The 27,699-nt window shown below is 33.9% G+C and overlaps 1 protein-coding gene across 3 annotated transcripts; it reads right to left on the bottom strand.

Annotated features, from left to right (window-relative positions):
* Nucleotides 1–683: 683 nt before the first annotated feature.
* Nucleotides 684–27,699, bottom strand: LOC111709405 (cell wall protein IFF6). 3 transcript variants are annotated; one of them, XM_023483061.1, is made up of 21 exons: nucleotides 27,084–27,699; nucleotides 25,539–25,591; nucleotides 23,927–23,956; nucleotides 22,990–23,040; nucleotides 18,533–18,735; nucleotides 18,103–18,148; nucleotides 17,337–17,376; nucleotides 16,968–17,034; nucleotides 13,036–13,137; nucleotides 12,170–12,232; nucleotides 10,196–10,385; nucleotides 9,758–9,815; nucleotides 8,895–9,466; nucleotides 7,963–8,173; nucleotides 5,403–5,498; nucleotides 5,242–5,291; nucleotides 4,571–4,624; nucleotides 4,337–4,394; nucleotides 2,523–3,024; nucleotides 1,942–2,027; nucleotides 684–1,672 (listed from the first exon to the last, which is right to left on the bottom strand). In XM_023483061.1, exons 2-21 carry the CDS (start codon nucleotides 25,579–25,581, stop codon nucleotides 1,600–1,602), a joined length of 2,595 nt encoding a protein of 864 aa, XP_023338829.1. In that variant the 5' UTR covers nucleotides 25,582–25,591; nucleotides 27,084–27,699; the 3' UTR covers nucleotides 684–1,599. The 3 variants fall into 3 exon arrangements, with proteins under 3 accessions (XP_023338829.1, XP_023338831.1, XP_023338832.1); XM_023483063.1 differs by having other exon boundaries at nucleotides 18,103–18,139; XM_023483064.1 differs by lacking the exon at nucleotides 4,571–4,624 and having other exon boundaries at nucleotides 27,084–27,698.

Below are 27,699 nucleotides of genomic sequence, written 5' to 3'. Positions count from 1 at the left end.
AATAGAAATAGTATGTCGGTTACATCTATCTTTCTATCTATCTCATTATCCAATTATCGAGATATGAATCCTCTAAAACTACGTTTACATTTTCATTAAAATATATATTTGGTTTGATGTCGTCGTCAAATTATACAGTTTTATGATGACCAAGCTAAGTATAAAATTTCTTTTTTCCTCATTTTTCCTCCTTCCTCATTTTTCCTCAATTTCTCCTCATTATCCCCCATTTTCCCTCAATTTTCCTCATTTTCCCTAATGTTTCCTCCTCATCCCTCATTTTCCCTCATTTTTCCTCATATTCCCTAATTTCTCCTAATTTTTCCTGGTGGAGTTTTCTTTATCCCCGCCGCCCTTTTATTATCTTCCTACGCTGTCTACAATCTAATACACACAAACTTCATTTATTAATCTATCAATTTAATTGAAATACGCCTCTCCTCTAAACTTATATTGCCGGACATGAGCAGTTTTATTTTATCTTAATACATGGTATTATTTATATTCAAATATATGTTCTACCTTTTTTCAGTCTAGGATATTATTTTTTTCGTTTGTCAATTTATTGGTTTCGTTTGAACTGTGTCTGGAATGGACGAAACACACAACTAGAAATCGTCTTTTATTACGAGGCATTCATTCGTAATATATTAACTACTAATATCTTATAAATCTTATATTTACTTTATTGTTTATTAAAACTAGAGCAGAGCGAGATCTAGAAAATCACATAAATACAAATATATTTACAACTTTTACTGAAAATATATACAGTTTAGCCTGAGAAAGTTTAGTTTAAAAACGTTTAGAAATTATTCATTATATTGCGTTTACGTGTGAAATCTCACTTTTTAAAATAATATTTTTTTATTGACAAATTACAAATGGGTGAAAAGATGGAAACCAAAAAAATCATGTTACTATGTATATATATATATATATAATATCAAATAAATATTAGTTAACTTAAATATATATGTTAATAATTAGTTTAACAATACTGAAAGTTTTAACAATCTGTACAGGGTGTCCCAACAAATATACAGTACGCTCTCGGTATAGTTGATGGCCTATACGATTAGTAAAGGATTAGCGTACATCATCACTCTATACATTATAACCTCGTTGCCTTCCATCTAATAAGAAGCATTAAACCATTGACTGATCAAAGCTTTTATAAATTCAAGAAATGTCGACCGTTTAAACAGAAATATCTCTCTATTCGATCAACAGTCAAAGGTTTGAAGGGTACCGTTGTGAATCGTACATTGGCCTCTAAGCCATAACAGTTCAAAAATATCGAATTTATAGCGAAAGCATTTCGAAATAATTAGCAAATTGTTTGAAAAACCAAGAGATGTAACAACTTGTGGCTTTATTTTGTTCATGAGCTTGCTCAAAATCTTCGAAATTTCGAATTGGTTTCGATTGTTGGATATCACGAACCAAATGTTAGGGAATTCTTCTAACAATGTGTAAAAAATGATTTAATGTCTTTTCTCACAGTAATAGCATTAAAAAGCTAAGACTAGTAGAACTAGAAGACAACCAATGCTGGCTGTTACTTAGTAATCTCATGTACTCTGTAGCTAATACTGTCTAATACTCCCTCGCTACGTAATCACATTCTGACAGATTATCCAGAAACTCGACATGTTTCATACTTGACTTCCTGAAGAAAAATAAAACGTTATCTTTACAACAAGAATATTTATCTTATTTTAAACTGATTAATCTTATACTTTTTGATTTCTGTTTTACCTTAAAATTCGTCTAAATCATGAAATGCGCTTGAGTAAACTCTTGCTTTGTTCTTTAGAACTTTTATCATTTTATGCATTGATCAAAACTAAAGTTTTGGGTGCTAAAGTTAAAACTAGAGACTAAAGAGGCTGCAAGGTATGACCTTGTTCCTACAATGTTTAGAAACTGATGCATTACCTCTTTCCTGGAGTTTTGAGGATAGATGAATAGGGCCAATCTCGGGAGGGTCGGAATAGGTCGCGTTGCTCATCATTTGTCTCGTCCTAATGGTAAAGTAAGTCAAAATCGACAAGAAAAGCTCAGGGACCAAATGATGATTTTGATCTGCCTACCCCCGGTTTAAATTTTATTCACAAATTCAAATTTTTCCTAAATATTCAACTTTGTATAGATGGTTCAAATTTGAACCGGCAGGAGGTAGTTCAGCGGTGCAGCTAAAATGTATTAAATTAGGCCCCTTGACTATTATATCTAAGATAAGACAAGTGACCCATGCAATGCTGATGGAGAAATTTTAATCCATAAACAAATCCTTACATTTTGTGGTTTTATTAAGTTAATTTGTTGCTATAATTTCTTTCAGGTATCATTAAAAGGTCAAGAACCAGATGGCAGCCACACAAATCTGCTTAGAAGTTTACCGTTCAGCTGGCATTTTGTCTCGGATTAGACAAAAGTTTGGTGCGACGTTTCAGAACGCCAATCAAACAAAAATGTTTAAATAATGCAGAAACCTTTTCAATAAAACAAGTTTTTACCTCTAAAGTACTCGGAGAAGTTCTGGAGCTGAAACCTGAACCCGGCTCAGGGTCCACATCTACACCAGGAGAAATTATCGAGGGTTTGCGACCAGGAGGAGGAACTGACGAAGAGAAAAGGGAGTTTGCTGAGGAGGAATGAGGAAGGGATGACGAGGAAAGGTGGTTTGAAGATGGAAAGGGTGGAAGAGAAGATGTTGATGATATCTTTCTTCCTGTAGTTGCCCAGGATGGCATTGTGTTTGACGCAGAATCGTAAGACGGGAAATTTGGCTCTGAGATCTTTCTCGAAGGTCGGGAGGGCGTAAATGAGGGAAATGAAGGTTCTGACGTTTTTCTTGGAGGATTTGCGGGTGTTCTGGGAGGTCTTACAGGCTTGGAGGTCAAAGGAGGATCGTTTGGTTTTCTGTACTGGGATTTTTCCATGATACTTGAAGTTTGAATATCAGTTGATGATTTATACTTTCTCAAACTCTCATTCTTTCCCCGCAGATTCAGTCCACTAAATTTGATATGCTATTTAAGAATAGAAAAATATACTACATGATCGGATCTCTGAAGATAATTCATTGTTAAAAAGACCGAGGCATTTTATTAATTCTAACATAAGAAAAAATAAAAATTCTGCCAGAGTGATTAACAAATGGAACTGTTAGCCAGACTACATCAAGAAGTCTTTAAGAGCAGTTATGATGAACATGTTAAAAATGTCAAGAATATATAAAAAGACAAATAACAGGCTACCCAATTGCTTTTCTAATACCAGGATGGTATCTAAGCGAAACCAAAACAATAAACGAAATAAAACCATAAATATAAAAATCCAGACTCAATCTTTAAAACTCAACCCTGTTCACCAGGCAATGCGACCAGAGCCCGCGATTTAAAAACTTCGGGTCAAGTCGTTATTCCTTAAGACTCAATCTGCGGCCCAACTCTGACGATAGCTTGTGTCCCGTGATTGACAGCTGCAAGACTTTGGCTCGACTTAAGGAGTTAGGCCCAATGAAAATAAATCCGACCTGGAAAATCCGCCAAATAGAATATTAAACCGTTTTTTTAACTTAACTCGTTGGAAAAATAAGATGCAGCTTGAATCCGTCAAGCCGTAAATAAGGCCCAAAGACAGATTAAACCTCAGCTGTATTTTCCCGAGTTTTTTAAATCGCGGGATCAGATGTTTTCAGCATATCAGAAACCAACTAAATTAATCTAACACACGGTTCAGCATTCATATTGGAACATTAAATATCATAATTCAAATAGGACCAATAAAGGGATTTCGGAATGAAGAAGGAAATAATGTGACCCCTATGGAGTAATGAAATCAAGAAATTAAAACACACGTGTGAGTTTTAAATGTACAACTGCAAATGAGTGAAATCGAAGCCATGAATTAATAATGAGGCTGGGAAAAAATCATAAGCATCGGAGTACTATTGGAGACCCCATAGAAGTCTTGTAAGAGATCCACATATTTCATAGGAGACCCCAAGATGTTCATCAAAGATCCCGGATTTTCGTTGGAGACCAAAAACTTTTGATCAGAGACCCTGATTTTTTTTGGAGAACCCATAAAAAATCTTTGGGGTATCCAATGAAAATCTGAGGGTTTCCAATGAAAATCTGAGGGTTTCCAATGAAAATCTGGAATCTCCAATGAAAATCTGGAATCTCCAATGAAAATCTGGAATCTATCTCCGATGAAAATCTGGGGGTCTCCAATGAAAAGATTTGGGTTTCCAATAAAAATCTATGGGTCTGCAATTTTGAATTTTGATATTTAATGTTCCAACATGTATGCTGGCGGTCACCTGAATGATCTCGTAAGACTGGAGAAGGTTGGAGCCAAAAAGCTTTTATTTTCATTTCCTGTAATTTGATTCATCGATAATTAATTTTCATTATTTTATGGAAGGGACTGTAAGCGTAATTACAAGTGACCCTCTATACAAAAATGGCAATGACCGATTCACGACGGGAAACATTTATCTGATCAATAATGTGGAAGATATTATCATTTTCTTGGGTTTAAAGGTGGTTATTACTGATAATTTCTTCACTAAATCCTGCCATTTCTTCGGTCTGAGTACTGCGAATCACTGCAATACACACCGTAAGCTTAGTTAGTGATCTGATCAAAAAAGTGTTTAATGATAAGTTCTCTGCATTGTTTTTGATAAACAAGAAATGCGTAATTTACTTTTATAGAGAAAAACAAATGAATATAGACAGTTAAAGGCATAAAAAAAACTGAGGCCAGCCTCTTTGGGTGCATTGCCATTCTTATCCATGCTTGACCAACCTGTCTGTGGTCATAGATGACCTTTTCCAGGTCAAACGCCTTCGAAATATTGACTTTGTAAAAAACAGGCGGGGTACACCCGCCCCTTAATTTCGCTCAGGGAGGGAGTTTATGGACTCCCCCCCCCCCTAATGAAACCGCCTATGTCGATATCTAAATCGGGCATTGTCATCTTAGCATGTATATTGTATTTATCTTATTTCAACACAGAGCGCGTAAATTCTTTTCAAACAAGGACAAATGTATCAATAATCTAATTCTAAAATTTCCAAGAAAATATCAATCTTTTTAAATGTGATATAAAAGTTCAATATAAGTTTCCAAGTTAATCAACTTATTATACCTTCAAATTTGATATTAAATTTTTCAATATAGAAGCAATCTAAAAGCAATGTTAGAATTTGTGTGACCAACCTGATTTTTTACCTCGCAGAGAGAACCTACCTTGTCCTCGAACAAATGCACTAAATATCATGAATATAAATCGGAACTGAATAAATTTTAAAAATTTGAAGAAATCACAGAATTTATTTTGTTTTGCTTTTTTAGACTAGAATTACCCAATTTATACTTTCCTTTCATTTTTATGATCGCCATTTTTGTTTATTCTTAAAACTGTTTTGTTGTTGTCAATATTGTTTGAACCCGACAATCGTAAATCTGGGAAGCTTCTGAAAAAATACTTTAGCTGAAAGGGACTGTTAAGTTACAATGAAAAGGGGTATAGGATGAACCCTAAACATTTTAGGAGTTGATCGCGACATTAGTTCTATGTCTCTGTCTCGAGAAATTTATATAAAACTGTGTCAAAGTTATACCAGTGAGATTTTGTGAGTGAATAAAAATGTCAAACAGATCACATTGAGCAAATACGTAACACAACTGAAAATTTTGATAACCCAGAGGAGCCTGAAAAGTTTAGGTACGCACCTTTTATAATTCGAATATAATTCTTTTTCATTTTTAATAGATATAACTGATTATTCGTAACGATTGAATATTGGTAACCATCAACTCCTCAGATGTTTAGGCTTCAGCCTATACCTCCTTTCATTTTACCTTAACAGTCCCTTTACTAACATCAATTTTTAATAAGCAAAAATAAACTTTGACATACATTGTCAGTTAAAAGGTATTGAATCGAAGTTCTATTATGATTAGATAAATCTGGACTGAGCTGAAAACTTTAGAATGGGATATCCTTAATCCCGATCGGTTAATCAATCTGGAGATTAATAACAAGAGGAGAACAAGCATTATTTAATCTCAAGATCAAGAAAAAGAGTGGATCAAGCCTTAATCCCGATATCCACCATTCAAAAGTTCCCAGTTCTGAAGTCATAATTTTTGTGTTTTGACACTCGGGATCAATTATCCATTCATGCATTATGAGAATCAATTAAATATCTTTTCGATATCCCGTGGATTTACATGGAAAACTTTAATTGAGTGATCAAACATATATCCTCATTTATATGTGCCCACATTGGATAAATAGATCAAGATTAACAATATTCCACACAAAATTTATTACCTCTGAGCTGGGAATTTTAGAATGGGATATCCTTAATACCGATCGGTAAATTAATCTGGAGATTAATAACAAAGGAAGTAAAAGCATTATTCAATCTGGAGATTAAGAAAAANCTGAGAATTTTAGAATGGGATATCCTTAATACCGATCGGTTAATTAATCTGGAGATTAATAACAAAGGAGTAAAAGCATTATTCAATCTGGAGATTAAGAAAAAGAGGAGATTAAGCATTAATCCCGATATCAACCATTGAAAAGTTCCGATCTCTGATTACATTTGTCCCAAACTTGCAATGACCCAAACTTAACTTTGTGAATATAAAATATTATAGAAAATATAAAATTTCAAAATAAAAATTGTATCAGCTTTTCATTTCATAATCCTCTGGCTTAAAGTTGAGTTTTACATAAATTTAAAAATGCCATTTTTAAAATGATTTTTAACGGATGGAAGTTACTAATAATTCAGTATGGAAACTTAGTTTATAATGGCGTGCATTTCTGGAATAAAAACAATAGAAGCAGAGGCTTGTATTTTGTTTGGATCCCAAATAAGGATTAACGATACGTCACGTTGAACAATTCTTGCTGTCGTTAACATCTCCGGATAGATGGGGTTTGCCAGGGGATAAAGGAAGAATGAGAAGAAGAAGTAGGGAGAAAAAAAGAGGGGGTGGGACAGGATGATCTTTGATAGAAAATTTAAATTTAAGCAGTAAACTTATGTTACATTAATTTCTTTGCTATATACATAAACTAGCCTGGGAAACCAAGCGTTGCCCAGGGGATTCATAGTTAGTCCCCCATTTACCCGCCCTTCGTCGTAAATTACGATTTTAGCGATTTTTCCCGTTAAAAGTTGACCCTCTCCAATCTCAAAACCAAGCTAAGAACATTCCTGTGGCTCTCCCGAGTTCCTCAATCAAAGTTTGAGGCGAATCGGTCCTGGGGTTCCTAAGTTATGATCGGAATTTACAACTTTATATGTATAGAATACATTTGGGCGTTTCTGTAGGTTTGTATACTACCATCTTTAAAAAGTTTGCCTCTACAAAATCCACTTTAACAATAGTAAAATCCGCAAAATTATACAATTAAAAACTATAAAAAGAGTAAGTGACAAGCATATGGGTTCATCAATGGAAATCTAGAGATTTATGTAAGAAAGGGTCTCTGATAGTTTTCCAATGATGATGATTTCTTTCCAAGCTCAATCAAACTGGTTTCCGTCAAAAAAACGTCATTGAGTCAAATAAGTGCGAACAAGCCAAGTAATTTAAGAGCTTAGCATAAATAAAAATACCTTATAAAGGATCGTAGACGATCAATCATACAGGACAATTAAGTTGGATAAAGTCAGGATAAGACAGGTTAATAATTTGACCCCTAAAGGTTTAAAGGGAGGGCTCGTCATAAAATATTTTTTTAAACCGATTCTCAAAATCATCCCTCCAAAATTAACAATCTATGAGGATTTTAAAGATTGAATTTGCGCTCTTGCTGATAAGTTTCAAATGCATCCTAAAACCTTTCTCTTTAATACTGCATTCTCAGCTCAACTACCATGTCTAGTCAGACACTCCATTCAAAGATTTGTTTACCTTTGTCTAGTGAAGCTAGCCTCCTTCTTTTTCTCAACAGCACAGATTTTCTGATCATTCAAAACTTCGTTTGTATTCTTCCATCCATTCCCATCTTTCCATCCTCCATCCTCCTTGGATCCTTTATCTAGCTTCCAATCTTGGTTCTCCTTGGATATATTTCTTGCTGTTGTTCTTGTGGAGAAGTTGGACACATTCTTAGAGAGAACTTCTACAAAATAGTTCATTAGTAAACAGGGCTACCCACAAAGAATGAGACTTGAGTGAAGATTGTACGGAATTAATATTGTCATTTACTTATAGTAACTATTCCTCTGAACTTGCTTGCCTCTTTGTAAAATCATTATTTAAGCCATTAGGTTACTATATCGAGGCGGAATACATCATTTAACCATGGTATTGCCAGATTTTAAGAGTTTCAGGTCGTCTTCACAGTCTCATCCTTTGTGGGTAACCCTTTAGTATCATTATTATTATAACTATCATTATTTTTATCGATTCACATTGGTACCCTTCTCTGGAGCTGATATAAAGAGAGAAAATGTAATGCCCGATTTACATCAATACCTAGAAACCCTTTGTATGGTTAAAAACGAATGAGATATCATTATTATTTTAGCTGAAAACAGTTAATTTTCAATTGAGGTTTATCTATGAAAGTGGCAAGAGTGACTTACAGAATTATGCAGCAGAGACAATGAAGCAAATTGTCAGAATTCAACATTTAAAAGGTAAAAAATCGACAATAACATCTACCTTGCTACTCTGATTAACGTTTGAAAGGTACTGAAGGGAATTGGACATGCCACTCTATAAATGGAGAGTTACTTGATATAAACACTGAAATTAAAACTGCTTTTAATCGTTTATATACATATCGTGAATATCAATGTTTATGGGGTTGTTCATGAAAGCAAGTTTGTTGTAATTACCTTCAGAATGATATCGTGACAAAGTTAATTTTCTTTCATCGAATATATTGTTCTCCTCCTTTTCAGATAAATAGTTTTCTTTGGAACTATTCTCAGAGTTCAATTTCTCTTCAGCATCCCTAGAACTGGAAGATTTGAACCCTGCAGAGAATGGTCTGTATCCATTAAAGTACACTGAGTCGGATTTCCTCTCAGTTTGATCAGATCCACCTCCATTGCTAGCTGGAGCTCCAAATCTGCCTCCATTGCTACCTGGAACTCTAGATCCACCTCCATTGCTAGCTGGAGCTCCAAATCCGCCTCCATTACTAGCTGGAGCTCCATATCCGCCTCCATTGCTAGCTGGAGCTCCAGATCCGCCTCCATTGCTAGCTGGAGCTCCAAATCTGCCTCCATTGCTAGCTGGAGCTCCAAATCCGCCTCCATTACTAGCTGGAGCTCCAGATCTGCCTCCATTACTAGCCGGAGCTCCAGATCCGCCTCCATTGCTAGCTGTGGCTTCAAATCTGTTCATCAATGTTTGGGAAAATGGACCCGGAACCGTTGTGTCAGATTTACTGCGACCAAAACTTCTAAATTTAATAAATTACTTTTCAATTTTGCTAAAAAAAAACTTGGTTTACAGGAACTGTAAACTTAATTCAAAGTAACCCTCCATTTGTTTGGAATGTATGATTCGCAGCGGAGCCCTATTTTTTCAGCTGTAACTTCAATTGTACTCCTTAATCCGGGCGTCAAACCATTCTCAAAAATGCTCAATTTTTATTCTTAAAAAAGAACCTTTATGAATCTGAAAGACCAGTATCCCTCATCAAATGGAGGGTTTCTGAAATGAATGCTGCAGTCGGGTTTAAATTTTATACCTTGGTTCTGCAGGCTTGGAATGTAAAGGCCTAAAAGTATGCTGCTTCTCAAAATCAACTGAAAGTTAATATAATTACAATGGTATCACTTTTTTATACAGGGATAACCAGAACACTCTGGAATATATGACGACTTTTAGACTTCAAATTGTATAATAAACATTCATTGGTTGAAAATCTCAGGCCGCCTTCCTATTGGTCCAATTTGGTCACGTGATCATGACGTCATAGGGGTTTCATGAAACACAGTGGTGTAAAAAGCCCCATTTAACTTGATAAGTGATTAAATAAGTAACAAGTAAAACTTTTTGCTTTGTAACAACTTCAAATATACACAAGCTTGCTGTAATTTCGTTTTCCAATTCCACAGTTTTCTGGTTATCATTAACTTACCTAGAAGACTTTCCGCCAAATAAAAAAAATAATAAATCTAATCACCTCCTGTTGTTGAATACTTTGAAGTTCTGGCAGTGCCTGACACCCCACTAGATCTCAGAAGAGACGGAGTTTTTAAACAGTCTGCTTCAGGAGATTTACGAGAATCATCTGAGGTTTGGTATACTCCTGCAGATCTACTCTGATCAAATCTGTCCAATCCAAATTTCATTTGAACAGTCTTAGATCGAACCTAAAGCAAATATTTTAATTGATTTAAAATCTAACATTTTAACATTTCCATGGAGTTGGTTCTACTCTTATATCAAAACCATGCCTGCAAAGTTCCATGGGGTAACTTAATTTTTAATTCTCTTTTTATCCAGAGTCCGATCTTTTTTATTTTGTAAAATATGTTATCCGCGTGTTAACTAGCGTACTGTACATTTTTCAAGTAGAAAATTCTCCTGTATCAGGTTGAAATAATTCTACTAAAAAAATCCACCAAATTGTTTTTTAAAATGCGAAAATTAATAAAAGTGAAACAAAAAATCTCAAATTAATCACTCTGGAATTGTCATGCAGGGATTTATTTTAAGGGTATAACCAAATAGATAATCAAGTACAATAGGTGGCAACAGAGAAATGGACAATTATACGCGACGTCACAAGTATCAAATATAACAAGGAAAACGAAATTTTCTCACATTAGATGACATGTTTTTCAAGATTAAATAAAAAAAGTGTAAAGACGGAAAATAAAGAACACATAAAATTGCACTTATTTTACTGTAACATAAACACTTCGTGGCCATCTATTGTACAGGGTGTCCCAAAAAACATGGGAATTCAGTGACGAATTCGATTTCGTCTTTTCAAATAATTCTTTAATTTAGTATAGTGATACCTACTGAGAAAGCTGTAATCTGTAAGTGTTCGTCTGCTATGTTTACATTTTGTTTGTTTATGTTTTGACTGCATACGGTTGTACTTAATAAAACAAGAAAATTGCAGTATACAAACAGAGTAAACTTGTCCGTATTCACTGTTCATCTTGCGGAGACATTATAGACACATCTTTTCAGTCTTTTACCCTTTTCATTAAATAAACTCTAGCAGACATAATAATAGCATGGCTTTTGAAATTAGGTATTACAATGCTAATTCATAACAAAGACGATATCGAATTCGTCACTGAATTCCCATGTTTTTGGGACACCCTGTACTTGACAATCTATTTGGGTTTAACTAACTCTCCAAGGAAGAGTTTACATGTTCTTGAGGAAAGAGAATGATAAAGGGTAAAAATAAGGAATGAAAAGAGGAAAAGAGGAGAAATAAAAAAGGAAAAATTGAAGTAAAAAAAAATAAATGGAGGGTATGAGGGAAAATGTGGAGAGGCAGAAAAGGAAAATGAGATGATGGAAAAAGGGAAAACGAGGAAAAGAAAAACAAAAATGGGAAGAAGGTAGAAAATTCTATAAGATAACGGAAAATGAGGAAAAGAAAAACAAAAAATGAGGAGACGAGAAGAAGAAAATTACGGAGAAGGAAAAGAAAAAATGAGGAGAAGGGAAAAGGATTTACAAAAAAGAAGAAAAGGAAGAAAAAAAGTTATAAGGAGGGGAAAAGGAAAATGTGGAAAGGCAGAAAATGAAAATGAGGAGAAGGGAAAATGGAAAGTAAGTAGAATGGAAACAGGAAAAAGTGGAGAGTGTAAGTAGGAAAACAAGGATAAGGGGGAAAGCAAAGAAAAATGTTAAAAATGAAAACAATGAGACCGAATAATGTTAAAAATGAAAACAATGAAACTGATAAATGTCAAATGAGAGAACAATGAGACTGAAAAATGTTAAAAATGAAAACAACGAAACTAATAAATGTCAAAAATGAGAACAATGAGACTAAAAAATGTTAATAATGAAAACGATGAGACTGAAAAATGTTAAAAATGAAAACGATGAGACTGAAAAATGTTAAAAATAAAAACAATGAGACTAAAAAATGAAAATGAGAAGGATTAAGGATCGTACTTACTTGAGTGCTAGTGTTTGAAGATGAGTTGGATGAAGTAGATTCACGCCGGGTTTTGTTATCCATCTATATAATAAAACAAGACATTTATATATCTGTTGCCTATAGCCGGCCACACGACTGGACCGAATGAGCTGACATTTTTTGTGGACACTCATGAGTGGCCGCGGGGGGTGTCTAAGGCTAAAAAGAATAGTAATTTTTTTAAAAATATTTTTTTTTATTTTACATTTTTTTCTTTTTCTTCGGGCAACGCCGAGCCCTTCAGCTAGTCTTAAACAAAACATAATAAAGTAATATAAAAGGAACTGTAAGCCTAATTTAGCCTCCATGAGTCCATGCAAAGACGGCAATATCCGATTTACAACCGGTATGCATACAAACGTTGTCTGTATGAATTAGAAATCGATGTTTTTGTTTCTTTAAACAATTCATTTTCCTTTTCGGTTTCTCTGTAAAGTTCCTAGCACATTAACTTGTTTATAGGAAACAATGGAGAAATTTTCGAAGCAAGAAAACGATAGTATCTTCCACATTTTTGAGCAGACTAAGGTTTCAAGTATAACGTTGTAAATGTAAATCTTTAATTGCCATCTTTGCATGAAGGGATAACTTGGCTTACAGTTTCATGCAAGAATTTACGATTGTAAGTTTAATTGTACCTTATATTTTGAGCAACCATGCAGAGGACAGTTTCATGCAAGAATTTACGATTGTAAGTTTAATTGTACCTTATATTTTGAGCAACCGTGCAGAGGACAGTTTCATGCAAGAATTTACGATTGTAAGTTTAATTGTACCTTATATTTTGAGCAACCGTGCAGAGGACAGTTTCATGCAAGAATTTACTATTGTAAGTTTAATTGTACCTTATATTTTGAGCAACCATGCAGAGGACAGTTTCTATCCAAGTTCTCTGTTTTATAAACTAAATATTTCCCACTTCTAGTCTGCACAGTTGTTCCAGTGTTCTAAAAAGTAAACAATAGTAAATAAATGAATAAAGAAATAAATAAATAAATAAAGAAATAACTGCATCTAGAAGATATTTAGATAAATGAAAAAATCAATTGATAATTAATAAATCGATACATAAAAATGATAAATTTAAAATATTCAAAATAGGTTAGCTCAAGTAGATCCAACTATAAAGTATAGAGGAATGTATATCATATTTAAAGGGAGTGTTCGCGAAAAATGAAAGGGGGTATAGGCTTACGGCGATCAATGATCGCTTTTAATCGCTGCTAATCTTTCTTCTATCTGTTGCGTCTATAATGAGAAAGTTATTAAAAACGTCTCATACCGAAAAAAGTAGATTCCTTACGAATTCAGAAAGGTGCAACATACGACTCGGATCGTAACAAAATCAATTTAATTCCAAACAAAGCATTCAGATATTACAACTTATAGTCATCGATTATTTTTCGACGCATTCGTATATAGTTAATATTTCATAATATGTTTTACTTTCTATGATCTGAGAGTGACTTTTGAAAACATTCATTCCTGTTTCGAGGATTTTGATAATGAAGACGACTTTTCCATATTTTCCGGGAATGCGCCAGTCGTGAAAACAAGTTGTAAGCGAAATATTAATTTTAAAAAACACAAAATAAAAAATATTATGAAATATCAACTATATTCAAATGCGTCGAAAAATAATCGATGACTATAGGTTGTAATATCTAAATTATTTGTTTGATATTAATTTGATTTTTTTACGATCCAAGTCTTATGTTCCAACTTCCTCAATTTGTATAAACGCTTCGTTCCTCGGTATGAGACATTTTTAACAATTTTCTCCTTATAGACACAACAGATAGAAGTAAGATTAGTAGCGATCAGAAGCCTATACCCCCTTTCATTTTTCGCGAACACTCCATTTAAAATAGGACTGATGCAACTATAAAGTACAGAGGGGTATATATCATATTGAAACTAGAACTGATGCAACTAAAAAGTATAGAGGCGTATATCATATTCAAAATGAGTGCGAACCTTGGTGCCTTTAGTTCCTCGTTTAAAATTACGTGCGTGGGTGTCTGTGTCTGGGCGCTCTAAGGTCAGGAGGATATTAAAATACAATTTCTAGGGCGTTTGTGGGTGAGTATAGGAAGAGAGAGGGGGAGGGGATGGGGGATTACCAAAAATGAAGAAGATTGTGAACAGAGAGAACGTGTTTTTAAAATGTCTTGCCAAAGATCGTCAGTATATAAAAACTTTATTGCGGTGAGTTGCAATTTGCATCGATCACGTTAGTCAATGATTTTAAATGAGTGCATGCATGCACGCGGCACTATTTTAATTCTGTTGGGCGCTTTGTCTTCAACTTTTGCTAATTGGTTGCGGCTCCATACAATGAAAGGAAGTTTAATGAATTCAATTAGACATGAAGCAGACCCATTTAGAGTTCCGACCATTCAATGCAAATCTGTGCAAAAAGTTAGCAATGTTCCACTTGGTTAAATATTAAATGGCGGGGGAACCAACTCAGCGGAAAAATTTCGGAGGTAAGTAGCAATTAAAAATTTATTTAGGGAGTTATTTTTATAAGCGCGCAGGGAGAAACAGTTGAACTAATTAAGGCTGTATTGAACTACTTTTTTAGTGATATGTTTGTTTTACTATTAGTTCCTAGTTTTACTTCTTGTGATATCTATTGTAAACCTATACTAAAATGTTGCCATGGATTGATATAAAATGCCACACGACTGGACCGAATGAGCTGACATTTTTTGTGGACACTCATGAGTGGCCGCGGGGGGTGTCTAAGGCTAAAAAGAATAGTAATTTTTTTTTTCTCAATTATATTCTCGAATAAAAACTAGAAGTTATGTGCAATTTCTTATCTTTAATCTGCATTTCAGTTTTATCTGTTAAGAATAGGCGCCACTAGGGTCGGTTTAGGGGCGCCACTGAGGATGGCGCCAGGCTTATGAGGAAGTATTTGTCATATTTGGAGACATTGACAGAATGGGTAGAATAGGCTTACATCATCACTTCTATTACTAAGAAGGGGGGGGGGGATTTAAACAAATAGGAAAAGAGGAGTGAGAAAAGAAAAAAGAAAAATACTGTTGAAGCATTGATGGTCTGGTTATTAAATGATAATAAAATAAAACTTTTCAAAAACTTTTTGCCTTTCATCGAGGATTTAAAATCTTTCTTCAAAAAGTTTTAGGATGCGGAATTCTACGGCACTAACAAGCAAATAAAATAAAGTTATTAAACACCAAGATTAGAAAAATGTAAATGAAAGCAATGTTAAAGAAGGGTTGTTGATTTGCATTTATCACATGGACTGCATGAACCAATTACGACCCAAATTATTTATAAGACCTTAAATTAATGATCCAAGAGAATGTTTATGGCCGGTCAGGTTGAAAAAAATACATTGAAGACTAAAAAAACCTTTAATCTCGCAAAAAAAATGTGGAATAGCTGTAGCATGTTTAGTTTATTATGTACGTGAAAAAACTGGTCCTAGTTCATCCCAACATTTAATAATTGAAATCTTTACTCGGAGAAGGCGAGAAGCGTCCGAAATGTTTGGTATTTGTAAATTGCATTTTGATTCAATAAGTCTATCTTTTAATCTAACCTTTCTCCGATTATATTGTTTTAATTGGTGAATAACTTATATCATCATCATCATTAAGATTTTAACTTGACATAAAATCATTAATTGTTGGGAAGGAAATGTAAAATTTGATTTGTTTTATACGGAGATGATAGATTTAAAAAATCTATGAAATTAAATAAGATGAAAGCTTACAAGGAAGAGTTTTTAAATACTTCCCAAGATAACTCCGCATCATGGTTTCCCCGACATAGGGTCAAACGACCCAGGGTCCTGGGTCAGTCGACATTGGGTCAAACAACATAGGGTCAAACGACAAACGGTCAAAACTGCGACAAATGGAAAGAAAAATATTTATGTATTTCAGGGTTAGGTTAGGTTAAGACAATTTTTGGGCCAAGCGCTGCGGATAGTAGCTCAAATGATAAAACATAACATAAACATATGTATCATTTCCAGGTTAGGCTAGGTTAAGACAATTTCTAGGCCTAGCGTTGCAGCTAGAACAGGCTAAGGGGCCGAGCGCTGCGGGTACTATTTCTAATGAACATAAAAATAGTTCAAATAAACTAAAACTAGTCTAAATGAAATTTTGTTCGTCTGTCGCACTTTTGACCCTCTGTCGTTTTGCCCTTTGTCTCGTTTTTGACTGTTTGTCGTTTGACCCTAGGTCGTTTTACCCTATTGCATTTGACCCTTATAGGTTGTTTGACCCTATGCCAGTGAATCGCATCATGTTGGATCGTGTATTGCTCGAATTTAGGATTTAAAGGACTAATCAAAAAATTCAAAAGATTGAATCTGCTAATGCAACAATTTACTATGTAAAAAATACAAGGTTCTATGAGTATTATGTGCGGCGTATGTTGGTGTTAAAGCTTTGTATGATATGGGACACTCTGAAATGTTCATAAAATTTTTTTTTCACACAAGAATCCGATAAAATTAATACTGGTAGATATCGATTTATTGTTACATTGAACCAACCCACACACATTTTTTTTCGCAAAACTCTTTTAGTTTTTCTTGTTTTTATCAGAAAATATAAGACACAAAGTCTAATTAAATAATGAAAAGAAATTCCAGAAACTAAAAGTTCTGAGAATAGTAAATCTTTTGAACTGTATCAATGTACAATGTGCATTGTAAAAATGTTTTTTTTTTAATTTCACGGACAACGCCAGGAACTTCAACTATGAATCCTTTAAAAGCCCAAACCTGATTTATATCTGAGAATGGTTTTCTTGTCAGCATTTTTTCTAAATCTCTTCTTCCCGTTCTAGTTCTAGACAGGTTAAAGGAATTATAATCTTAATGTTAAGTAACCCTTGTTATTTAGATTATAGGCATGTCGGATTCACCGATACAAAGATTACCGCTTCAGATTTGACGGTTAAATACAAGGAAAAGGTTTAAGAATCTGCTCCTTAAGAACAGCTTTTTTGCAGAAAGGTGGGCTTAGAAGTCTTCTGAAAACTGTTCATGAAGCTTTTTGAACACGTACATTGTTTAATTCAAAGAAATAATGCAGGAAATAAAATAAAAACAAAAATCAAAAGGAAAATGGGAGAAAAAAATGTAACTTACTCGAAAACATTGTTTGATGGTGGTAGAGAGGTGGATCTATCTAAAAAAAAATCTGTTTATGTGGTTTATTATTCGAGAAAAAAACTTTTGTGCTGTGAATTCCTTGGATCAGAAAAGTATCTGTATCTTGTGCCGTCCTATATATACGTCCTATATACTTTCATATAAACGTCCTATGTATACCGTCCTATATATACGTCCTATATACGTCCTATATGCCTTCATATATAAACGTCCTATATGGATTAAAATAATTTTTTAAAGTGTCTTTTGGTAGTCTTACCCTGTAGGAATAACTTGAGTGAAACGTTGATTATACATAAAATTGAAAAAAAATGTTCTCGGTGGTTGTCGAGATAAAGCGATGCAAATCTAACAGAAACGTCCTTGTGAATTCAATATAAATTAAAATTGATATTGAAGTTCCGTATTCCATGCATTTCCGAGGAATTCTATAAAATATTTAAAAATTTCACCAAAATTAATCATACTGTACAAAATTCTGCTTTCATCTGGCGAATGCTTTAAATTAAGTTTCCAACATCAAAAATGAGAGATATTTGAGATGATATTTAAGAACTATACAAAAATATTGAGAATCACCGGGAATTGGAAAAATTCTAGCTAAGAATATATTTTATTTGTCCCTTTTTTACATATATTTGATATATTGTGTGCCGCCAAAAACTAAGAATTTAACGATATTAATAAATAAATACTATTAAATATTGATAGAATGATAATAATGCGATTAATAGATTCTTACCAAAGCTTCTTTCAGTACTCAGGTTTCTCTTCATTTCCTTTAGAAACTGTTATATTAATAAATATTAACCATTCTTTTTATCTTCATTCTCAAACATTTATATCAAAAAAGAAAATGGACAGAAAAAAGAGATTTTCAAGATTATTTCAAATGATAAATACTTGTGCATTATGAAAAATAAATCTAATCATAAATGATTTAATAACTCAGTGAAACAGAGTAAATTTTCTCCAGATATAGACACATGTCAAAATGTGTGACCCCTCCCTCACAACCTTCAAACAGATTATTATTGTTGTAACAATGAAATATAATTTCAACCAGCCTGATGAAAAACAATAGAAAAATGTCTGCCGAATAGAAATTAGCTTCAAAGGACACAAAATCGTATTTTATGTTTCCAAATTAACTTCCTTGTATAACAATATTCCTTGGGAACCGATCGTCTCTCTTTACTCTCTACACTTCCGGTGCTTCCCGCCTCACTTCCGGTACTTCCCGCCTTACTTCCGGTCTTTTCAGTCTCACTTCTCGGCATATTTCCAGGTATACCCTGCTGCCTTAGTCCCTCATAAACCGAGCTGTCCTTTTCAACAGATCGTCTGCTCTGCCAAACAGAATATTTTGCGTTTTCTAAAAAAAATGTTTTAAATTTTCCAAAAAATACTTTAATACACATAATCTGAGTTAATTTCCACAAATTCAGATTTTCTAATTCATACATTTTTGTAACCAGGGACCGAATGTAATGAATTGGAACTGCCTACCACCGGTTCAAATTTGAATCACCTATTTAAATCCATCCTGAATCTTTAACTTTGAATCGGTGATTACAATTTGAACCAGCAGTAGGTGGTTCAACTCAGTTCGTTTCTCTGAAAAAAGAACAGATCTGAAAGTCATATTTTGTGCTGTGCAATGCAAGTCGAAACATATAACTGAACGTTATGCAATAAAGATTTACAGAAGTAACCAAAAAAGCTAACATTAGAAATATTGCCGTCTTTGCTTTTCTTTTCTTTTAAAAAATATCAAATTTTGTGAACATCTGGATTTTCTTCTTTCCACAATAGATAAAAAAGTTTTGGCAAAAGTTTTTATATTTTAGATATTTTTGAATTTGATGTATATTATTTGATTTTTTTAAATGCATTTATTTTAAAATATTGACAATATGACAGCTATGCACTTAATTCATGTTCTCTAGTGTAATCTTGAATTAACTGGAAATAATTAAGTTTAGTATGATGAAGGGTTTTAAATCTTAATCCAGTTTAAAGGGACTGTGATCTTAATCCAGTTTAAAGGGACTGTGCACGTTTTTTTTAAATAATCCTACATTTTTAGGACTTTTCATAAGTTTTTTAAGAAGTAGTACACCCTTAGTGTACACTCTAGATTTCTGAATTTGGATGGCGGCCAAATAAGCGACAAAATTAAACAAAAATTCGCGTTTTTTATCGCAAAACAATTATACAAGTTTCATTTAAAGAATAAGATTCCTATGTTAAAAAAATAAACAAATCATCCGTTTTCCTGGTTGCGGGCTTTTGTCTAGTATATACTTGAAAATGATACGATTAAAACAATAGACATTGGATATTGATCGTTAGGCTTTTAAACTCGTTCAACATCTTTCATGAGAGAATAATAGGACCTAGAGAGTTTGGTATTTACATATAGCGTGCCAAAGAACATTAGTACAAAACGCTAAGACAAATGCTATATATATATCAGAAGAAAATTGAGAATACTCGAAAGCTTTGAAAATTCTTTTTAAAAAGAAATTTTTTTTTATATACAAATATAGACTTATAGCAGATCCTACTTTTTCTAATTGTAGAATAAGAGCAGTGAAAAATATAAAAGATTTTTTTCGAAAATACTATTTAAAGATATTTCAGAAAAATTTCATAAATTGTTTATAATGATTTTTGGACACCAGTTATGGACTGCAGCTGACCAAATGTGGCGTTGTAAAAATTCCACTTTTTCTTATTTTTCTGACAGTTGCTGCAGGTGAGAGAGTGGAAATAAAATACATAGAGCCATATTATTTAATATATTCTGCAGCATCATCAAGATTGCATTATACATTTGTTTTGCAACATAGTTCCAAGAAAATATTTATAATTTATATTGATGCAACACTAAATTAGTTTTTGCAAAGAATTTCATCCTTTCCAACAAATTAAATTTTGAAAACCTTTATTTTAACATAATTAAAATTAAGTTTTGTTTTCTTATCTTTTTAAATCAAAAATTGAAAAAGTTTAAAATAATTTCGCAAAATAAATAAATCTAAATACTTTTGTTTCGGCCACAGAACCAGTCGCATCTAGCGTGGAAACGGCCGATTTGGTTAATATGGTATTGGTCTATGGCACGGTAAACTAGAGGTCTATTGGGTTTATGGCACGGTAAACTAGAGGTCAATTGGGTTTATGGCACGGTAAACTAGAGGTCTATTGGGTCTATGGCACTGTAAACTAGAGGTCTACTGGGTTTATGGCACGGTAAACATGAGGTCTATTGGGTTTATGGCACGGTAAACTAGAGGTTTATTGGGTCTGTGGCACAGTAAACTAGAGGTCTATTGGGTCTATCGCACGGTAAACTAGAGATCTATTGGGTCTATGGCACGGTAAACTAGAGGTTTATTGGGTTTATGGCACAGTAAACTAAAGGTCTATTGGGTTTATGGCACGGTAAACTAGAGGTCTATTGGGTCTATGGCACGGTAAACTAGAGGTTTATTGGGATTATGGCACGGTAAACTAGAGGTCTATTGGGTCTATGGCATGGTAAACTAGAGTTCTATTGGGTTTATGGCACGGTAAGCTAGAGATCTAGTAGGTCTATGGTACAGTAAACTAGACGTCTATTGGATCTATGGCACGGTAAATTAGAGGTTTATTGGGTCTAAGGCACAGTAAACAAAAGGTCGATTGGGTCTATGGCACGGTAAACTAGAGGTCTATTGGGTCTATGGCACGGTAAACTAGATGTCTATTGGGTTTATGGCACAGTAAACTAGAGGTGTATTGGGTTTATGGCACGGTAAACTAGAGGTTTATTGGGTTTATAGCACGGTAAACAAGAGGTCTATCGGGTCTATGGCACGATAAACTAGAGGTTTATTGGGTCTATGGCACGGTAAACTAGAGGTCTATTGGGTTTATGGCACGGTAAACTAGAGGTCTATTGGGTCTATGACACGGTAAACTAGAGGTCTATTGGGATTATGGCACGGTGAACTAGAGGTCTATTTGGTCTGTGGCACGGTAAACTAGAGGTCTATTGGGTCTATGGCACGGTAAACTAGAAGTTTATTGGGTTTATGGCACAGTACACTATAGGTCTATTGGGTCTATGGCACGGTAAACTAGAGGTCTATTGGGTCATTGGCATGGTAAACTAGAGGTTTATTGGGTCTTTGGAACGGTAAACTAGAGGTTTATTGGGTTTATGGCACAGTAAACTAGAGGTCTATTGGGTTTATAGCACGGTAAACAAGAGGTCTATTGGGTCTATGGCACGGTAAACTAGAGGTCTATTGGGTCTTTGGAACGGTAAACTAGAGGTTTATTGGGTTTATGGCACGGTAAACTAGAGGTTTATTGGGTTTATAGCACGGTAAACAAGAGGTCTATTGGGTCTATTGCACGGTAAACTAGAGGTTTATTGGGTCTATGGCACGGTAAACTAGAGGTCTATTGGGTTTATGGCACGGTAAACTAGAGGTCTATTGGGTCTATGACACGGTAAACTAGAGGTCTATTGGGTCTGTGGTACGGTAAACTAGAGGTCTATTGGGTTTATGGCACGGTAAACTAGAGGTCTATTGGGTCTATGGCACGGTAAACTAGAGGTTTAATGGGTCTATGGCACGGTAAACTAGAGGTCTATTGGGTCAATGACACAGTAAACTAGAGGTCTGTTGGGTTTATGGCACCGCGGTAAACTAGAGGTCTTTTGGGTGTATGGCACGGTAAACTAGAGGTTTATTGGGTTTATGGCACAGTAAACTAGAGGTCTATTTGGCTATGGCACTGTAAACTAGAGGTTTATTGGGGTTATGGCACGGTAAACTAGAGGTCTATTGGGTCTATGGCACGGTAAACTAGAGGTTTAATGGGTCTATGGCACGGTAAACTAGAGGTCTATTGGGTCAATGACACAGTAAACTAGATGTCTATTGGGTTTATGGCACGGTAAACTAGAGGTCTATTGGGTTTATGGCACCGCGGTAAACTAGAGGTCTAATGGGTCCATGAAACGGTATACTAGAGGTTTATTGGGTTTATGGCACGGTAAACTAGAGGTTTATTGGGTTTATGGCATGGTAAACTAGATGTCTATTGGGTTTATGGCACGGTAAACTAGAGGTCTATTGGGTTTATGGCACGGTAAACTAGAGGTCTTAGGGTCTATGGCACGGTATATTAGAGGTCTTAGGGTCTATGGCATGCACGGTATACTAGAATTTTCTAGGCAAAATTTAAAGAATTTGAGCCAAGGCTTAAATTTGAGACGCGGCTTAAACATGTTTAGTTCCATTTAAAATTGTATTCAATGTTTAAAGATTTAAGCCGGTGCTCAATTGAAACCGGTGTTTGGAGGATTTGAGACGGGGCTCAAATTTATTAAATTCCGACTCAGATCGAAATAAAAATAATTCAAATAAACTCAAACTCAAGTTCAATAAAGCTTCCTGTGCAGAATTTATTAATTTGAATAAAAAGATAAAGAAAAGTTACAAAATCATTTTAGTTGAAGATTGAATCTGGTTTATTAGATAATTTACCTTTAGTTGAATATTGAATCTGGTTTATTAGATAATTTACCTTTAGTTGAATATTGAATCTGGTTTATTAGATAATTTACCTTTAGTTGAAAGAAAGCTAGACAAATTTGATACTCCGAGGGAAGACAATCCTAAATAGTGTTTTTAATATACATATATTTTATCCATCCATCCTTCTATCTCTCTATCCTTCTATCCTACTATCCTTCCATCCTTCTATCCTACTATCCTTCTATCCTACTATCCTTCTATCCTCCTACTATCCTTCTATCCTTCTATCCTACTATCCTTCTATCCTACTGTCCTTCTATCCTACTATCCTTCTATCCTTCTATCCTACTGTCCTACTATCCTACTATCCTACTATCCTTCTATCCTACAATCCTTCTATCCTACTATCCTTCTATCCTGCTATCCTTCTATCCTACTATCCTTCTATCCTACTATCCTATAATCCTACTATCCTTCTATCCTACTATCCTACTATCCTTCTATCTTTCTATCCTTCTATCCTACTATCCTACTATTCTACTATCCTTCTAGCTCTCTCTATCCTTCTATCATTCTTTCCTTCTATCCTTCCAAAGTTATTTAAGTCCATCAAATTGACAAACTGAACCTATGTAGAACATTTTCCTGACAGTGCAAATATCAAATCCAGCCACACACAGATAATAATTTTAGACACTGATTCATGCATGACATCTGAGGATATCATGCAGGCCATATATGGTTTAATTTGCATAAAAAAAATGGTCATATCAGACAGATAAATAGACAGATAATTCAAGTATTTCTCATCCTTCCTGTTACTTCAAAACTCCTTTTCTACTTCAGAAATATTTTCCTATCCTGTCCTAGCCTGTCCTATCCTGTCTTATCTTGTCCTATCCTGCCCTTTCCTATTATGTCCCAACCCAACCTAACCTACGCCAGCCTATCCTCCCCTATCCTATCCAACCCTCTCATATCATGCTCTTTCATATCCTATCCTAACCTCTTCCCTTAAATGTATACCTATTTTTCTCTGAGACTGGACTAAGAGACCTAAAAAAATCAATAATATACATTTGATGTCCGCGTTTTTAAACATTTAAGTTTTTACTTTAAAAGTGCTCTCCGCACAAATGTCAGTTATTTTTTCAGTTTTAAATTGTATTCTCGATCAGCCTGTATAACATTATGGCTGATTTATTTCTGACCAAAGACTTTAACCAAAACAATTTGACAACACTTTTTACAAAAAATTCTTGAAATTTCTATTTATTAAAAGTCACAAAATTTCACAGTGATAGTGTCAAAAATGAAAGTGCTAGGACAAAAAAACTAGAGGGGGGGGAGGGGGGCCCCCCCCCCCCCCCCGCCTGTTTAGGGTTAAGAGTTAAAAAGTATAAATAAAAACTTACTCGATTCACAACGGTATCAATCAAACATTTAGCTGCGTAACAATTATGGTGATATCTCTGTTTTTTATCCGAAAATTGACAATTTCCCATTGCGGATTATATCTATCAGAAACAAGGAAAGAAAAAGAACGACTTTATCAGCAATGTAAAAGTTGAGATAAAAGATTTCTTGAAATTACATCCACTTTTAGCTGAGGGAAAATAAAATTTCTTTTTAAAACGTTGTTGTGAAAAAAAATAGATTTTTCACTGTAAAAGATGATGAAATTACAGTTTATAAATAAGTTTTCTTAAAATGATTTCTGTTAAAGAAGTTAGTCTTAATTAATATTAAAATTTAATTCTCTTTTCTTGGTTTAATTAGATTGGTTAGTTCAGAAATATTTGGTTGAAACCATATTATATTATGTAATGCATTAAGGAGTGGCCTAGTAGGCTTAAAAATCGTAATTAAAGGGATTGTTAAGGAAAAATGAAAGGGGGTAATCAAAGGGACTAAAAACGTAATTTCGAGTCACTCTCATTTTTAAGACAAGGCAGTGGCACTGTGGCATGTCCGATTCAAGACTGATTATTTTCAATTGTGGTTCTCTATTAAAGGTAGTGTTCGCGAAAAATGAAAGGGAAGTATAGGCTTACATCGAAAAAATTGTTGATGGTGATCTCTACTAATCTTACTTCTATCTATTTTTTATGATCTGATAGTTACTTTTGAAAACATGTATTCCTGTTTCGAGAATTCTTGATAATGAAGACGACAATTTCATATTTTCCAGGAATGTTCGAAAATTTTGCGCCAGTCGTTATATAAGCTAGATATTATCATTTTTTTTAGATCAAAAATATTATGAAATATAAACTATATACGAATGCATCAAAAATTTATCGAAGATTATAGGTTGTAATATCTGAATGATTTGTTTGGAATTAAATTGATCATTTTACGATCCGAGTCGTGTGGTACAACTTTCTGAATTTGTTGGGACGCTACATTCTTCGGTATGAGTCGTTCTGAACAATGTTCTCCTCATAGACGCAACAGATAGCAAGCAGTAAGATTATAGCGATCCCCATCAATAAGTGTTATCCTCCGAAGGGCCAAAGAGTAAATCTCCTTTTTAAATCCTGTATACGCCCCCGTGCCAGGGAAAGGAAAATCAAAATATAGTTTAACAGTTTTTAACGATTAAATATGAATCTTTATATACAAAAACAAATCTAACCTGTCTGTCTTATAGGAACATGAAAGACTGTACTGTCCCCCATGCTTTAACGTCTGAAATCAGAAATACACTTATAGATAAAAGTGGGTCCAATCAAATAGATTTTCAAGTACAATAGGTGGTAACAAAGAAATGGACAATTATACACGACGTCACAAGTGTCAAATATAACAAGGAAAACGAAATTTTCTCACAATAGTTGACATGTTTTTCAAGATTCAATAAAAAGTGTAAAAACGGAAAATAATGAACATTTAAAATTGCACTTATTTTACTGTAAAATAAACACTTTATTCTAAAATTATCACTAGTATTAATAATTTTGTCGAGAGGCGAAAACTGAGTTGACACTTGTGACGTAAGAATACAGCTGTACTGAGAGTGTACAAATTCTACGTTGCCATCTATCGTACTAGAATCTATGTGGGTCCTATTCACAACCAATTAGAAAAAACATTGTAATTTTTGTTGACTTTGTTTGTAAGCTTTCTCAAATTATTAAATTTAATTAATTAACTAATTAATTAAATAAAAATTGTTAATTAGAAAATTGATATCTATTTTCTAAAAGTCGCAGAAAATTAAGGTTTTTATCCGAATTTTTGACATATCATATTCGCGATTTTCGAGAAATATTTGTAATGTCAGCTGTGCTGAGTTCACACACTGCAGGTTTTTTGTTGTTGTCAATGTGGACTTTGGACATCATTTTAGATATACACCCTCAATGTTCTATGCCGTAGAGATGTAATTTAAGGTTTAAAGGGTACCGTTGTAAGTCTCTTCTGAGATTAGGGTTTCCAATCGGAATTCCGTAGCGCGGAATTGCATGCAACTGTTCTCGTTTTACACGCAATCATGCTGAATTGCATGGAGTTTACAGGGCTTGCAATTGGGTCCAAAAAAAATCCACTTGTGTTGGAACTTGGAAACCCTACTTGAGATTACGCTGACAGTCCTTTTAAATAAACTTGCGTACTCATAATTATGAGCAATTTGAAACCTTACTCACAAATTTTTTGTTTTTCAAAAAGCTTATATTATTTGATGAGTTTTAATTTTTAAGTTTATGTAAATTAGATTAAACTCCATGCACTAAAGAAATCTATGCAAAAAAGTTTCTTTGAATAGGGTCATGTTAAAAAATTATGTAACGCGTTTTTATTTATAATGACAATAAAACCGCTACTGTGGTATGCGGAATTTGAATTCTATAAGCGGTTTTTTAATGTCCATAGAAAATATAAGAAACAACAACTTTTTAAGAAACTAAATGTATTGTTAGATTCTTTAAAGATTAAAAAAATTTTCTCATGGTTTGCGGTCGGTAAGCTTTTTAAGGAGGAGTTGTCCGTTTTCACATTTTGCTACAATATGTATGCAAAAACTTTATGAAGCATTGAAACGAAATGGCGCACAAATTCGCCCACATACATGTTTTCAGATTTGCACACACCCTCTGCTATCTTTCAAATATCAAATTGACATGGAACTTTTTTATCAAACAATCATATTTTTGTATATATACATGCAAACGCTATTTACCTACATTTATTGTTTACAATTTGAATTCAGCTGCACGTTATTGCAAGGAATTTTGTGGAACCATTGCTAACCGTTGTGACTTGCGTTATGGCATTGGATGGAATTTCGCTTAAAGCAATTCGTGAAACTGTAAGCAAGTGTTTCATTTTCTAGAAGTTTTGTTTTCATTTTGAATTTAAATTGCATCTTTTAAAAATGTGTAGGCGTATATTGACAAGAATGAGCAAGTTTTACAAATGCGTATTTTCGTTGTTCGTAACTATGCAAAACCAGGGGCTTCCTATTTTAAATCATTTAATGAAAAACTGACAAAAACAGCAACAGAGTTTTAAGATTTAACAAAACACAGAAAAAGTAATGTGTGTTTACCCCTTATCTACCGTATTACGCAGATTACTGAGTGGGTATTTTCTTAACCTGTTCCATACTTAGATTTTCATACAACATACTTTATTAAGATGGGGGAGGAAGAATAATATATTTTTGACTTTAAACTGATTTTTTCCTCTTAGGGTTCGTATCATCTCTGTTTTTAAGTCACCCTGCTTAATATCTATCTTCTTGACGCATCTGAAAGTGGTTCGACCATTTCTCTGGTGAATTAATCTCTTTTTAG

Source organism: Eurytemora carolleeae, unplaced genomic scaffold (genome assembly GCF_000591075.1).
Source record: "Eurytemora carolleeae unplaced genomic scaffold, Eaff_2.0 scaffold964, whole genome shotgun sequence".
NCBI classification, from domain to species: Eukaryota; Metazoa; Arthropoda; class Copepoda; order Calanoida; family Temoridae; genus Eurytemora; species Eurytemora carolleeae.
This window is presented reverse-complemented; position numbering and strand designations above follow the sequence as displayed.